Here is a 15,794-nt window from a genome sequence, read left to right as displayed (position 1 = left end):
AATGACTCTGACTCTCTCTAAAACACTTGACAGCACTGCTGCCTCGCAGCGGCAGGGACCCGGGTTCGATTCCGGCCTCGGGCGACTGCCTGTGTGGAGTTTACACGTTCTCCCCGTGCCTGCGTGGGTTTCCTCCGGGTGCTCCGGTTTCCTCCCACAGCCCAAGTATGGGCAGGTTAGGTGGATTGGCCGTGATAAAATTGCTCCTTAGTGTCCAAAAGGTTAGGTGGGGATGGGGGGGGTGGGTGGGGGGAGTGGCTGGTGTACAGAGCCTGACTTGGAAGGCCATTGGGCGGCAATGGAAAACTAACACTATTCCGGATATTGGAGGAAAGAGGGATCATGGAAATTCTAACCCACCCTGGTTGGAAGTGGCAGGCATTACAGGAATATGATGAATCTGCAAGCCATAACCTGCCCCTCAGACGCCACGCGTGAATGATTTCCCACCGAAAACCTCCCCACGGTACAGCTGAACCACAATTTTAAATTTTCTCTCCTGAGAACCTTCTACTTTTGAACTCAGAAGAGTTTATCATTCGCATGAATGAGGGTCAAAGGTGGCTCAGCGAGAACCTTTGCCCGCTAATCGTGTAATGGCGACGCTACAAGTGTCGTTGTTTTCAATCAAGATACGTTTTGAAATTATTGTTGTTAAAATAGGCAGCACGGTAGCACAGTGGTTAGCACAGTTGCTTCACAGCTCCAGCGTCCCAGGTTCGATTCCCGGCTAGGTCACTGTCTGTGCGGAGTCTGCACGTTCTCATCGTGTCTGCGTGGGTTTCCTCCGGGTGCTCTGGTTTCCTCCCACAGTCCAAAGATGTGTGGGTTAGGTCGGTTGGCCATGCTAGATTGCCCTTGGTGTCCAAAAAAAAGGTTAAGTGGGGGTTACTGGGTTACAGGGATAGGGTAGATAGGTGGGCTTGAGTAGGGTGCTCTTTGTAAGGGCCGTTGCAGACTCGATGGGCTGAATGGCCTCCTTCTGCACTGTAAATTCTATTAAAACAAATGCAGCTGGAATTAATGCCCTTCCCTGAGGTGAGTTTGGAGGTGGGCAGAAGGGTAGCAGCTGGGAAATCAGCCCCTTTCCTGCCTCTGTGCCAATTAGATCTTTGTCAGGTAGGCCTGTGGGCCACTGTTGTCATTTGAGGGCCTTAAGTGGGGATTTAATGCCCATTTAAGGGCCTCGTCCTCCCTCCGCTTGTTTTCACCCAGTGGCGGGTTGGGCAGTCGCCATGCGAGAAGGCCGAAAAGCAAACCCTCTCATATTAGCTTTTGGGGAGTGGAGGGTGGGTACTCAATGCGGGATGGAGGGAGTCAGCTTATGAAAGGAGGGGCCCACTGAGAGCAACCGTCCCCGACCTTTTCTTCCAACCACCCTACCCCTCAACCCCCATCTTGCCCTCACTCATCTCCGGCTCTGGGTCATTGGTGGATGCATTGTTGATGGCGCTGACAACAGTGAGGAGCTAATGGCCTGCGATTGGCCGGCAGTTCTTGGGAGGGGCGGGATTTCCAGCCCCGGGGGTCCTTGATCCCAGAGAAGGCCCCCCTCGATCTATTGCCTCTTAAGACGTGGACCTTCCCCAAAGGAAGCAACCCTGGGCTCTCCAGCTCACGGTTGTCTGAATTAAATTCCACTCTGCGTTTCCTTTAGTCTCTAAAGTGCTTCTCAAACTCGGGTCACTGGGTTAAAAATGTTTAAGGTTCCCCCGAGTTATTCCAGCGTGACCTTTCATCCCTGGGATGCATGCGGTGGTGAAAGTATTTTGAGTGGTAATTATAATGGTTATCTGAGGACATGGTACTTGACGAGGGGCTTGCATGTTACAGAGTCTATCACAGCAGTGTTATCTGTAGCTCACTGTGGGATATCTGTGTGGATGAAAGAAGAACGGGGGCGGATGAATGGAAGAAAAGAAGAGAAAAACATAAAAGGAGGAATTTCTGTCTGTAAAAAGACTTCCTTTGCTGGCAGTCGTGTTGTCTACCATCCTTGCAAAAGTTAGGGGCGTTTGTTAAAATAGCAGAGGATTTCTTAGGAACATATTTATTCTTAATATTGCACCATTTTTGATTTATAACGGTTTCCTTATATTTTCAAACTAAACTAGATATTTTCTGATCCGTGTATATGGGACACATTGTGCTTTTGGATGTTGGCCAAGCCTTTCCGATCGGAATACCAGTGATCACTTATTTAAATAAATGGCTTGCCATTCGGAATTCTAGCCCAGGGAAGTAATTATAAATCATAAACAGTTGGCGATATTTCCAGCTTTGGACAGGAGGGCTGTATTGCTGGGAAAAGCAATAAAAGGATACATTTTAATGGAGGTGGAAGGTATGGGGAGAAAATAAATTTGACGGTCTACCTTGGAAAGAGATGAGACTGGGATCACCTCGTTGCTTCAAACGGTGTCAGCTGTCCTAAAAATACAGCAGCCATTTTGTGCACCGTGAAATGCTGCAGATGTTTTTTTCTGTGTTACTGGTTGAGGGAGGAATCTGAGCCAGGGGCTCTGTGAAACTCATTAACGTGAGAAGTTCAGTATCCGCTGGGATAGTTGAATAGAGTCCCAGTTTGATATTTCATCAGAAGCATTGGTAGCTCCGACTCTCGCACTCGAGTGTTCCAGTGTCCCTGCCTGCTGTAGGATTACGCAGTTAACCTAAGACCGACACTCTCTTAGCCTGAGGTGACTTGAGGCATTCACTCAGTCTGGCCTGCTCCTTCCACAGACCGCAAACAATTTCCCCTATCGGATATCTCCTTTTTTTTTTTTTTACAATAAATTTAGAGTGCCCAATTAGTTTTTTCCAATTAAGTGGCAATTTAGCGTGGCCAATCCACCTATCCTGCGCATCTTTTTGGGTTGTGGAGGTGAGACCCACGCAGACACGAGGAGAATGTGAAAGCTCCACACGGACAGTGACCCGCGGCCGGGATCGAACCCAGGTCCTCGGCGGCGTGAGGTAGCGGCGGTAACCACCGGGCCCCCATGCTGCCCTTTGTCGGGTTTCTCCTGTGGGCGATTTGTAGGTTCAAATCCCCCCAACATAATAAAACTGCAGATTGCTTCAGGGAGCGTTCGAGTGTGTGTGTCAATATATTCTGCCAGGTTAGGCCTCATTCTGACTGATGAGCTTTCAAACTGGGGTCCTAGCACCCCGAGAGAACAGGAGAGTATACCCTGCAGATCCATCAGTCTTCATGTGCGTGCGTGTATGCATGTGCGTGTATACATGTATATATTCTGTATTTGTTTACTTAGTAGTACATTATTTATTTCCCTATATACTATGAATGGAAGAAATATGCCCCGGGTATCTGGCAAGTCTTTCATAAACTTGGATGAGAGACCCTGACACTGTCAGTATTTGTAGGAGCCTCCCCCAGCCCCTCCAGTTATTGCAGCACGTCCCCCATGAATGATTGTAGGAAAGGGGCAGCACTGCTGCCTCACGGCACCGAGGACCTGGGTTCGATCCCAGTCCCCGGGTCACTGTCCGTGTGGAGTTTGCACATTCTCCCCGTGTCTGCGTGGGTCTCACCCCCACAACCCAAAAGCTGTGCAGGCTAGGTGGATTGGCCACGCTAAATTGCCCCTTTAATTGGGGGAAAAAAATGAATTGGGTACTTTAAAAAATTTATTAAGTAATTGTAGAAGGACCCCCCCACGTTAGATAGAAATGTTTTAATATTTACTCGCGGTCCCTAGGAGTGTTTTACCATTTGTAGGGCATCCCGGGGAGTTTTTAAAAATAAATTTAGAGAGTACCCAATTATTTCTCCGGGTCGTTTTAATATATGCCAGACAACCCTGAGAGTGTTTCAGTATTTGTAGAAATCCTGCGTCCAAATGTCAGTATTTACAGGGGAGAGTGTTAATATTTGTAGATGGTCCCTGGGAGTGCATTCACATTGACAGGAGAGTCTGAGGAATGTGTTGGTGATCCCTGGAAGAGTGCTAATATTTGTGGATGGTCCCTGAGGGGTCGATTAATATTTACAGGGATCTCTGGGTGTCAGCATGTGTTACAGGGTGTCGGCAGTGAAAACGGAAACACACCACCATACAGGCTGCCACCATCACAGGGAACATTGCAATGTTGAAGGTTGGCTCTATTGTTTAAGACTGTCTTTTCTTTCGCAGTTTTATCTGGAAGCCCGGTTTACCTGGAAGGGGGCACGATTGCTTAGACCGCTCCTGCAGTCACTCTTAGTCATGATGGCATTTTACACCGGACTTTCCCGAGTTTCAGACTACAGGCACCATCCATCAGACGTGCTAGTGGGATTCCTACAAGGAGTGATAATCGCCTATTGGATTGTAAGTTCCATTTCTTTTTCTAATTATACTGAGTTAAATGGGCAGCGGGACTCATTTGGCGGCTGATGGGCCCAGGAGAGGGAAATATTATCCCAGGTTCTTTCTACCAATTGGTATTCAGTGAGTCGTGATGGAAAATCAGTCAAGACAAGAGGCAGCCGAACTCATGAAACCATTTATGATTGAATGCACTCAGTGGGCGGAATCCTGCCAGCAAACACTAAGGCCCATTGTGGGGGACAGGGAGTGTTTCCTACTGCGGAGGGAAACCGCGTCATATCTACCGTCCCTGATATAATTAATTACGCATCTGGTGGGCTTACGCTAGCTTCCCTGGCGAGGTGAGCTTGATGGCGAGGGTCCCGCAGTCATACCCAGGTGGCATATTGAAACAGCGTCCGGGGGGGGGGGCACCCGTTCATGGGCACGGACCCCCTCCGTTCATGGGCAAGGACACCCCCACCCCCACCCGGTCCATGGGCAGGGAGACATACCACACCGTTATGTGCAGGGACACGCACCATCCCGTGCGTGGGCAGGGACATGCACAGCCATACTCTCCCAAACAACAATAAGTGCACATTCTCGGGTACAATCTCTCACACATTTATACAGATACAGGCACGCATGGACACTTTCTCTCACTACGAATCAGACACCTTAACTTGCACAGATTGGCACTTAGACTCTCCTCCAACTACAGGAAGACGACAAGATACTTTTTGATTCCATTTTCCTTTCTGGCAAAAGCAAAATACTAGAATAAGAGAGTGCACCATTGATCAGGTATCAAATGTTTCAGTAAAGCAAAAATACCCCTTAAATACCCACGAGGTGAAAATTTGGAGAGTGCTGCTATCTGTGGGCAGCACGGTAGCACAAGTGGATAGCACTGTGGCTTCACAGCGCCAGGGTCCCAGGTTCGATTCCCCGCTGGGTCACTGTCTGTGCGGAGTTTGCACGTTCTCCCCGTGTGTGCGTGGGTTTCCTCTGGGTGCTCCGGTTTCCTCCCACGGTCCAAAGACGTGCAGGTTAGGTGGATTGGCCATGATAAATTGCCCTTAGTGACCAAAAAGGTTGTGAGGGGTTATTGGGTTAGGGAGGGGGTGGAAGTGAGGACTTAAGTGGGTCGGCCCAGAGTTAATGGGCCGAATGGCCTCCTTCTGCACTCGTATGTTCTATGAATATTGATATTTATTATGCTGGCATTTAGCAGATTGTAGTAAATGCAGATACCATAGTCTGAAATTAAAGAGCTTGTCACTTTGCAACTGCATAACAATGACTCAATTCTTTGCAGAGCCTAAACCTCATAGTTTCCAATTGCAAATAACTCCTCTTGACGACAGAGATATTATGAAAATCTTTCCTGTTTCACGGCGAACCTTACTTGACCCTGCTGCATGCCCTGACTGATTTGGAAGTTTGATTGCTGCAATCAGTGTAGACCAGCTGGAATTGGAATTGACAGTGACAATGTCTCCCTTAACTAGTCACCCCTGGGCGGCACGGTGTTGCAGTGGTTAGCACTGCTGCCTCGCGGCGCCGAGGACCCGGGTTCGATCCCGGCTCTGGGTCACTGTCCAAGTGGAGTTTGCACGTTCTCCCCGTGTCTGCGTGGGTCTCACCCCCACAAACCAAAAAGATGTACAGGGTAGGTGGATTGGCCACGCTAAATTGTCCCTTAATTTGGGGGGGGGGGGAATTGGGTACTCTAAATTTATAAAAAAGGAACGAGTCACACCTGTTACACAACAGACTCGAGAGGAATGCATTAGCGCCTGGGAAGATGGGTTCCCCTCGAATGAAGAGTTCCCACCAGGTCCACCAATTCACCTCCTGTACCTTGGCCAACAGGCATTGCTAACACGCACAGCAAGTGAGAGCCATTGAGAGGTAGACTAACCCCGTCATCAGTTAAGATCTCTTACACAGTTATCAGAGGCGTTTGGGCTTTCACATCCGGACAACTTTAGATATCTGCAGTTGAGGGACTTTGCGAGGAAGGTCTTCCTGTCGTTCCCGGTTGGGCCTCCAGTCTCATTGTTGGAGAGGGTTCTGTCACTCACTGGGATGGAGGAGCGGGGGCACCTTGGGAATTTACGGGAGGAGAATGGCAGAGGATACGGCACCCCTGGTGGAGTTGTGGGTGGAATTAGATCACAGGGCATGGCATGAGGCCTTGCGTAGGGTGAACATTTCTTCATCGTGCGTGAGACTGGCTTGATCCAGTTGAAGGTGGTGCACCGGGTGCACTTAACCACGGCTGGGATGAGTCGGTTGTTTGAGGGGGTGGATGATAAGTGTGAGCGCTTTGGGAGGGGTTCCCAAATCATGTGCTTATGTTCTGGGCATGTCCTGAGCTGGTGAGATTTTGGGTCTCCTCCTTCAACACCATATTGGCGATTCTCCAGATGGAATTGGAGCCCACTCCCCTGGTGACCATATTTGGGGCGTCAGTCTGGCCGGAGTTGCAGACGGGGCGGGGGCGGGGAGGGGTGTGTGGATGTTTCAGACTTCGCTGATCGTTCACAGGCGGGTGCTGTTGGAGTAGAGGTCAGCTTCTCCACCCAGGGCATCTGTATGGCTGGGGGATCTCATGGCGTTTGTGTATTGTGAGAAAATAAAGTATGCGTTAAGTTTTATAAAAGATGGCGTACTTTCATTCTGTTTTTTAGAGAGCTAGTCACCGTCTGCTTGGGGGGTTATGGTTTTGTTTAGGGTGTGTTTTGTTTTATATTAAATGTTCTCTATTCATTAGAAAATGTTCAATGAAAGTATTTTTTAAAAGATCTCTTACGTGCATTATTTCAACACCAGGGTATTTGCAAAGTAGGTCAAAGGCTCCTGGCCCTTCGCACCGGCGGGATCTTCCAGCCCCGCCCATGGGATCCCCGACAGCGGAGGGTGCGGGCAATAGGAAAGCCGTTAACAGCGACGAGACTGGAAACTCCCACTGCTGCTCAGTGGCAGGCCAATTCTTCCGCCGCAAAACATGCCAGTGGGGGTGGGCGGGCATGGAAAATCCCACTTGTAGTCGAGTTGTGTCCTTCCTCCATTCCTCTGATTAGAAAGGCCGATTCTAATTGATAGACTTTGACACACTGCTCACCTTTGATTTGCTACTAACACATTCTGGTCTCTTAATGTGCCACTGTCAGCGCCCTTCTTAGCCTTGACCACCACCATTTACATTCCCTTTACCTTTGTCAATCTCCACCTTTCACTGGCTTTCTATCCACTGCTCCACACAAAGCGGAGAACTGCCTATGGTCATCTGAGACTATGGCGACTTTACTTTTTTTACTTTAGGCAAAGAAGATGTCCTCTTACTTTTCTTACTATCAGATAATAATCCCTGTGCTCCATCCAATGGTTTGATTGATGCCTGCATCAAGAATGCACCTAAAGCGGGTAGAAACATTTGAACCACGGCTACCCATGTGGTTCTGGACTCTAATGATCTGTCGTTGAGCTGCTGACTGCCAATACGATCACTGCTGTTTAAGCAGGTCCAGAGCTCCAATAGATTTGGAAAGTGAGACTCACGCTAACGAAGAAAAGCATCGTTTTAAGGAGGAGTTCTGGGACAGGAGTTTGGGTTTCGGCGGTAAACGCCATCATCGGGGTCAAATGCAGGTCATGACCAGACAAGGCATGAGTTGGCGGGGGTGGGGATTCGTGCCTAAAGCTGGCACGCAGGCCGGTGGTGTGAAATTACACACCCGCCCACCTCCATCCTAACCCCATCAGCCCGAGAAAATCCTCCCACAATGTCAGGATAATGTGAGGAAAGGTGTTAATTGGTTTCAGCACAATATCAATATTTGTTGTCGGTGGGTAATGTGAGAATAATCCGTTCTACAGTGCTGGTGGCTAAATAGCTGTAAATCCTTTTCCAGGAACTGGGAGCAGGACAATATTTTCGTGGTTTTAAGAATATTTCTTTTTTAAATTTGCCATTGAAGGGGGTAATTTAGCATGACCAATCCGCAGGGTGGGGAGCCTTTATTTGCTTCCCATTAACAGGGTGCAAATGCTGTTCACACTGGCCCCTGGCGGACTTTCCGACCCTCCATGGTGGGCACCAGCAGAAGATTCCACTGTAAATTCACGCCAGCGCGAATCCGATTAATGGCCATGCCCGCCATCCGACGTGCCAGCGGGGAGTTTGGGAGAATTCCGCCCTGTGTCTACATCGCCTGCGCCTACATCGAAATGAATCGTCAGCGTTTGCAGCTTTAACCTCCACAGCTTGAGGCAAACGCTGATTTTCATCCCACTGCAATGCTTCGATTTTGTTGTACGTTGCTTTGGGAAACCGTGTTGCCGTTTCAGAGGACAGCAGATCTGTCGTGCTGTCGGGCACTGGCAGATTACAGTACTCCTCGGGCCGAGACCTCTGCTTGGGGGCCAACAATGTTACAGTTCGATAGACGTGGCTGCTCTCATAAAGCTCTTTGTAGTAATGGTTGCTTAACATTTTATTTAATGCAATCTTGTACTAGAAATATCGTGGAATTAAAACTGGTACTTTAACTAACCTTTAGATAATTAAGTTATGCTTTAACTTCCCATATTCATTTTCTGAAAAATAATCTCAATGTGAGGCATAAGTGGTTGGGTTGCAGCTCCCCGTATCTATCACTGTCTGCAAATTAAACTAATAGCATCCGTGATATTGTACCTACTTGACAGAGCTCTCGTATGAGAGGATATATAATTAAGCCTCATAAGATTCAATATCACAGACTGGGAAAGTTCCAGTCTCTACCCCCAGTCTTTGCAGAGAGCCAAGGCAGAGTGGGAGTGCTGTATTTGACCTCAATTAATCTTTGGAAATCATCAGTGGTTTCCACCCCAATTGGTATCCGTGACCCCCTGCTAGGAAGTGTGCACTTAATGACGTCACTTGTGGATAGAATAAGTCTTGGCAGTAATGCTGCTATTTTTGAATAGTTTGACAAATTATGACACATGAATAATAAGTTAGTTGAGGCTCAGGATGGTGCCTGACATCCCTGTACAATAGCCCATAAGGGATCAATGTGTCAAGACAGGGGTAGGGGAGGAAAACAAGGCCATGGGATATGGTTTAATAGTCCGCAGTTACAAAGCTGAAGTGAGTTAGTCTGTGCCGTGAGTCTCCATCTGCTCAATGTGGGCTTTGTTTATAATGAGCAGCAGGCAATGAATTAAAATTATGTATATCCATATTGAGTATTGTACACGCCCCTGTCTGCATCAACGGGGTTGAGGTGGAGCTAGTTGATAGTTTCAAATACCTAAGTGTGCACAGCACCAACAATCTGTCCTGGTCCACCCATGTCGACGCTACCACCAAGAAAGCACAACAGCGCCTCTCTTCCTCCGGAAACTAAGGAAATTCGACATGTCCACATTGACTCTTACCAATTTTTACAGATGCACCATAGAAAGCATCTTATCTGGCTGCATCACAGACTGGTATGGCAACTGCTCGGTCCAAGACCGTATAAAACTACAGAGAGTCGTGAACACCGCCCAGTCCATCACCCAAACCCACCTCCCATCCATTGACTCTGTGTACACCTCCCGCTGCCTTGGGAGAGCGGGCAGCATAATTAAAGACCCATCCCACCCGGGTTATTCTCTCTTCCAACTTCTTCCATTGGACAGGAGATACAGAAGTCTGAGAGCACGCACTAACAGGTTCAAAAACCAGACTCCTAAATGACCCTCTTGTGGACTGGACTAATGTCTGCACACATCTTCTCTACTGAATAGTACTACGCTCCATATGCTTCACGGCGGCGCGAGGCAGCAATATCTCCTTAAAGCTTCCCAGTGTAGCAAGTGACACTTCACGCCATATAGAGGACATCATTGCGGCTAACAGCATGGTCTGTTAAATGGTATGCAAAGCCTGATTACTAACACTCATTGCTGATCTTTGGACTAATACAGAGTAGGGAAGCACATTTGCATTCTGGAGAAGGCCACTGTTCTGCAGCTGGGTGGCAGTATCTGCATTGAGCTGGCACCACCACCTTGACCATGCTGTTACCTCAATGTCCATCTCTCATCTCCTCTGCATGGATGTAACTCAATGTGGGCCTGCCTGGGGTGTTGGATCTGAATTAGAATTACAGCTGAATCATCTTTGAAAGCAGACCAAGGCAGGGCAGCAGCACGGTTCGATTCCCATACCAGCCTCCCCGAACAGGCGCCGGAATGTGGCGACTAAGGGCTTTTCACAGTAACTTCATTTGAAGCCTACTTGTGACAATAAGCGATTTTCATTTTCTTCTCTAAGTGCATGCGATTTTAGTTTAGGCCGGTACCATGGTCGGCGCAGGCTTGGAAGGCCGAAGGGCCTGTTCCTGTGCTGCATTCTTTGTTCTACTTAGCAGTGAGTAAGCCAACCATAGGAGAGACCATAGCAACGTTTCATTGACCTGACTGACTTAAGGCCAATTCTTGTGTAGATGAGTCCGATGGTTTGAGAAAGGTGATTTAGCCAGCAATAGTGCGTGATCATTGCAATATTCTTTTTGTCTTTCAGGCCTTCCACATCTCGGAAATGTTTAAATCTAAGAAACAGACAGTAAAAGAATCGAACGTTTGTGCAGACAATTCCATACAGACCAATCACACAACGTGTTAGCGGGATGAGTGTCAAGATCATAAAGTGATGTTGGAGATCCAGCACAAAACCATCGAGCACCACAAGTGTATTAAGAAACCAGTGCTGAAAGAAAACTATCCATTTCTTTTTTAATCTCCGGAACATTCTCCAAGCAAGGCTTCATCACCATTTTTTTTTTTCCAGGCTAGTCCCTGATGCCATGTTCACTGGAAGCTTGGTGATCATCATCTGGAATTTTCCGTGGTAGCCTTCTGGCTTGAGCACTTCTTTCAGTTACAGTTTCTGTTCTAGTTACTAATGGATTTTGAACTTGTTAGGCAATCACAATTTCTCTATTTTCTCTAAGGTGACAACCCTCAAGTGCCTGACAACATAGACACTAGCACCATATGGGCACTCTGTACATTGCGCGCGCACACAGTGTATTCACCCACACACCATCATGCACACCTACACATACAGCACACGTGCGCCCATCACGTGTGCACACAACGTGCAAGCGCGCACCACATACACGCACATCCCACACATGCGCCCACCACACATGCGCCCATCACGTGCACCTACACACACACGCACACATATACAGACATACTTAATGCTGTGAGCGACAATGTATACTATATTTGTAATGAGTAATTAATATTCTGGGTCACAGATTATGCTGAGCCTTTTGTCCATGTATCATTGTGACTGAAGAATCTGCAATTAAGATATTTACCAGTTATTCAGTATAGAGATAAAACAAGCTAATATCTTTCCAAAATAATTACCTAATTTTATTATATCTGTAACAAATGGTGTTTAAACCAGGAGTTAGCTTGATGCCATATTTTGCTAATGGCTCCTGTTCACCCTCTCGAACTGATATGTTGCTCATTTGAACAAGTGGATGGTGAGAGAAGTAATTCCATTTCCAGACTCTTTAACCGCAGTGTAAAGCTAGGTCGACAATCAATGACGTTGGGAGATCTTGTGGGAAAGACATGGCATTAGACAGAATGAAACGTTTAAGAACATTGATGGTAGTGACGATTCTACCTCTAGTGCGCAGTCATCCGAATCCTCAAGCGCAAAGATTTGAGGCATCCGTTTAGATTTATTTTAAATCAAATGCCCTGAAGGAATTTGTAAAGTGACCGGGAGAAGGAGCAAATATGGGTTGAAATAAGCCATCGGTCATTGTCATCTAGGCCTACCTGAGGCAAAATGAGTTAGACGTCAATGGATTCAAACAAGTCACCTAAAATGGCCGAAAGAAGAGCCACCAATGTCATGATGAAAGGTTAATTTAAGCAACACCACCAGAAGGTGACTTAGACCCATGAGAAGTATCTGCTTTCGACTCGCCTATTCTGAAAAGTGGTCAGCTTGGGGGATACTTCTGTTCCATCAGAAAGCAGAGCAAGTGCTCCAAGAGGCCTGATCCGACTTTGCATTGAACTAGAAAATCAAATTACTGCGGATATTGGAATCTGAAACAAAAACAGAAAATGCGGGACCATCTCAGCAGGTCTGACAGCAGTTAGTTCTCTCTCCACAGACGCTGTCAGACCTGCTGAGATTGTTCAGCATGTTCTTCTTTTGGTTCATAGGGAACTTCGTACGATTCAATTTGATATGTATTTAGCTGATTTGTTTGCAACATTTTTGGATTAAAATTCTTAATCCAGCGATTACAGTTTGAAATAACGGAACCACACAATCTCAGTTTGCTAACATGCCGCCTCAAAGAATTGACAATCTGTGCAAAGGGCAATAGAAAATCCAACCTGATCTATTCTAGAATTATGAAGGGGGTTGCTGAGGAATAGGAATTGATGGTTAATTGGGAGTTGTCAAATGTGAGAGGAAGGAGTAGTGGCTGAATCTGAAGACAGTGCGAGGAAGGGCAGAGAGAGCGATGAGAAGAGAGACCCAAGCATGCAACTGAGTGGATTCAAGTAGTTACTAGATCTTTATAATCACGAGAGACCAACGGACATGGGGCTGTTCTGGCGGCTGATCATAGAATTTACAGTGCCGCAGGAGGCCATTCGGCCCATCGAGTCTGCACCGATCAGAAAGCTGGCTCGTTGGAACATTGTCAGTTCGATTCCGCTGTTATTTATTCAATTCAAGTCAAAAGACAAAGTTGAGATCCATATTTTAATCCCAATACTTTGGTTATTTTACCGTTTAATAAACATGTATATAACGCTGAGTTGAATACTTGCTAGATCTGTTTAACTTGTCCATTTTATTCCATTCTTAACTTTGGATGTTTTAGCATACTCTACGTGATATTTTATCCTTCCTGGAGGTATTTGCCTGAACCGAAAGGCATTAAACCACTTGTCGCCTGAGAATTTCATTGCGTCTACACTTGGAAGTGGTCACATTAGTGTGTTGTTTCAGAAATGCCACACTGAAACTTGAGACATGGTGGTGCAATTGCACTGGACGCCCAGTATTAATCTCTTGTCGTGTTGCTGTTGGCTCTTGACTAATTTCGCTGCCTGTTTAGCGAGAGCGTTGTGAAATATTTACCCCGGTTAAATGTTACTGAGCTTAATCCAGTGTTAAGTGGAGGATTCGGAATATTCCAAACCTCTGGGGAATTTCCTATTCGTGTCACATGCCCCGGTTGCATTGCAACGCTCAAGGACAAAGTGACATTTTATTCTGTGAAAGCTGAACTTGGAAGAGTGCCTCGGTGAAACTTGGCATGGGGGGGGGGGGGGGGGGGGGGGGGACGGGGGACTGTGGAAAAACTGCCTTCAGCTGAGCAGAAAAGTGGGAATAAAATTCCAAGTCTAATTGAAAAATTCTGTTCTCCACCCCCAAGTGTCGTGACTATTCAACCCAGCTCCAGTTTCTCCCGCTGTGTGAATAGGGATTAAGTATTTGTTAAAATAGATTTGGGCCATTTTGTATAACATCATTACACATCTGCCCTGCTGCCAACAGTGAAGAAAAATTAACTCTCGTATCGTTAGCACCTTATCGTGTTGTCAGGAATATCCCAAAATATTTAAAATCCACTTTCGAAGGATGGCCAATACTTTCCAATTTGTGTAAGGTCCAACAAACATTAAAGTGTTTCAATTTGCATGAACATTGTGTTTAGTACATCTTTGTTCATGTAGGTCAATGTCATTGCGCAAAGTGGACAGAGGAATGAATAATGGGTGTCACAGTAGCACAGTGGTTACCTTCATAGTGCCAGGTACCCGGCTTGGGTCGCTGTCTGTGCGGAGTCTACACGTTCTCCCTGTGTCTGTGTGGGCTTTCTCCCACAAATCCCAAAAGACATGCTGCTGGGTGAATTGGCCATTCTGAATTCTCCCTCTCTGTACCCGAACAGGCGACGAGGGGCTTTTCACAGTAACTTTGCTGCAGTGTTAATGTAAGCCTACTTACATTAATGTGGCTTAACCCCAACCTTCGAACATCCCATCTCTAGTGTAGCATTCAGTATCTAACTCCATGGACAGTTTGTGTCCCCAACAAGGACTCAATTAAGACAAAATTCAGACAAATGATTTCACTTGGGACCGTTCCAGCCCGGAGAGGCGAGATTTCCATCCCATCAGTCTCAGCTGGATTTAAACAAAGGATCCAGAAATGAAAAGGCTGTCTTGTTTGTAAATCATTGCAGCAATTGGCCACACAAGCCTTGAATTCTATAGATGTCTGCTAAAGTTGTGGAAAAGGCCTGATTGTGAATTGCTTCTTTGTGCTGCTATATCCCATATTTGTATCAGGCAACTTTTGTAGACACCTTAAAAGCCTTGCCCGAGGGTTTTGGTGTATATTATTATAAATTGTGAGTATAATGTGTGAGAAACCTCAAAGATATATGTGTATAAAATTTTTATTGTAAATAAAAGTTAATTACTTTTTTCAATTTTAATGAGAGCTATGCTTTTTTTGTTCATTGACCGTTGAATTTCAACTGGACAGCAATACAGGTTTGATATAAATACAGGTTAATGTAATAAATCAACCCCAGGTTGAATCATAGAATTTACGGTGCTGAAGGAGGCCATTTGGCCCATCGAGTCTGCACCGTCCCTTGGAAAGAGCATCCTACGTAAGTCCACACCTCCATCCCGATTCCAGTAACCCTGCCTAACCTTTTTGGATACTAAGAGCAATTTAGCATGGCCAATGCACCTAACCCGCACATCTTTGGACTGTGGGAGGAAATTGGAGCACCCAGAGGAAACCCACGCAGACACTGGGAGGGTGTGCAGACTCCGCACAGACAGTGAGCCCAGGTCCATGGCGCTGTGCTGCTAACTTTTGGTTGGCTCTTAATTTGGCTCTGTTTAATTACGTTTGCTCAAGAGTCGCCAGGTATCTTTCAACACCGCCACAAGGTTCAGAACCGAATACTGATCAATGACTCGATACACCAGTTAGTAAGTTCAAAAGCAATGCTCATTTATTTACACACAGTCAAATCTACTCATGCATAAACTCTACAAACTAAACTACCACTATTACTAAGGCCTATACTTAGCTTCGGGCGCCCACTCAGTCAGAGGAACAATGGCCGTTCCTTGGTTCTGAGGCTGCTGGGTTGAGCTGTTTACAGGGTAGCAACTAGGAGCGTCTATCTCGTAGCGTGCGTTGACTTGGAACTTACTTGGTCTGGTGTAGCTGCTAGGCTGGTCTCGCTCTTCGCTGAGAGCCAAAGCCAAAGGAGGGCGTTCTCCCTTGGGGAATACCTTTTATACCCAAAAGGGCTTCGCGCTCTTTTGGGCGGGCCTTGAACTTGGCTCAACTAATTGGGTCTTTCCCAATCATCGGTATCGATTTTCCTCCAATAGAGGGGTGGTTCCCTG

At 46.7% G+C, this 15,794-nt stretch overlaps 1 protein-coding gene across 1 annotated transcript in view; it reads left to right on the top strand.

The window, feature by feature from the left end:
- Positions 1 to 14,857, top strand: part of LOC140403294 (phospholipid phosphatase 3-like) — an 84,999-nt gene extending 70,142 nt beyond the window's left edge. Inside the window, exons 5-6 of the mRNA XM_072491111.1 lie at positions 4,158 to 4,334; positions 10,879 to 14,857. Coding sequence (XP_072347212.1) covers positions 4,158 to 4,334; positions 10,879 to 10,980 — 279 coding nt within the window. The 3' untranslated portion in view covers positions 10,981 to 14,857. The remainder of the gene's footprint in view (positions 1 to 4,157; positions 4,335 to 10,878) is intronic.
- Positions 14,858 to 15,794: the final 937 nt, after the last annotated feature.

This window comes from Scyliorhinus torazame, chromosome 27, assembly GCF_047496885.1.
Source record: "Scyliorhinus torazame isolate Kashiwa2021f chromosome 27, sScyTor2.1, whole genome shotgun sequence".
NCBI lineage: Eukaryota > Metazoa > Chordata > Chondrichthyes > Carcharhiniformes > Scyliorhinidae > Scyliorhinus > Scyliorhinus torazame.
The sequence above is the reverse complement of the archived record's forward strand: the minus strand, read 5'-3'. Positions and strand labels throughout refer to the sequence as shown.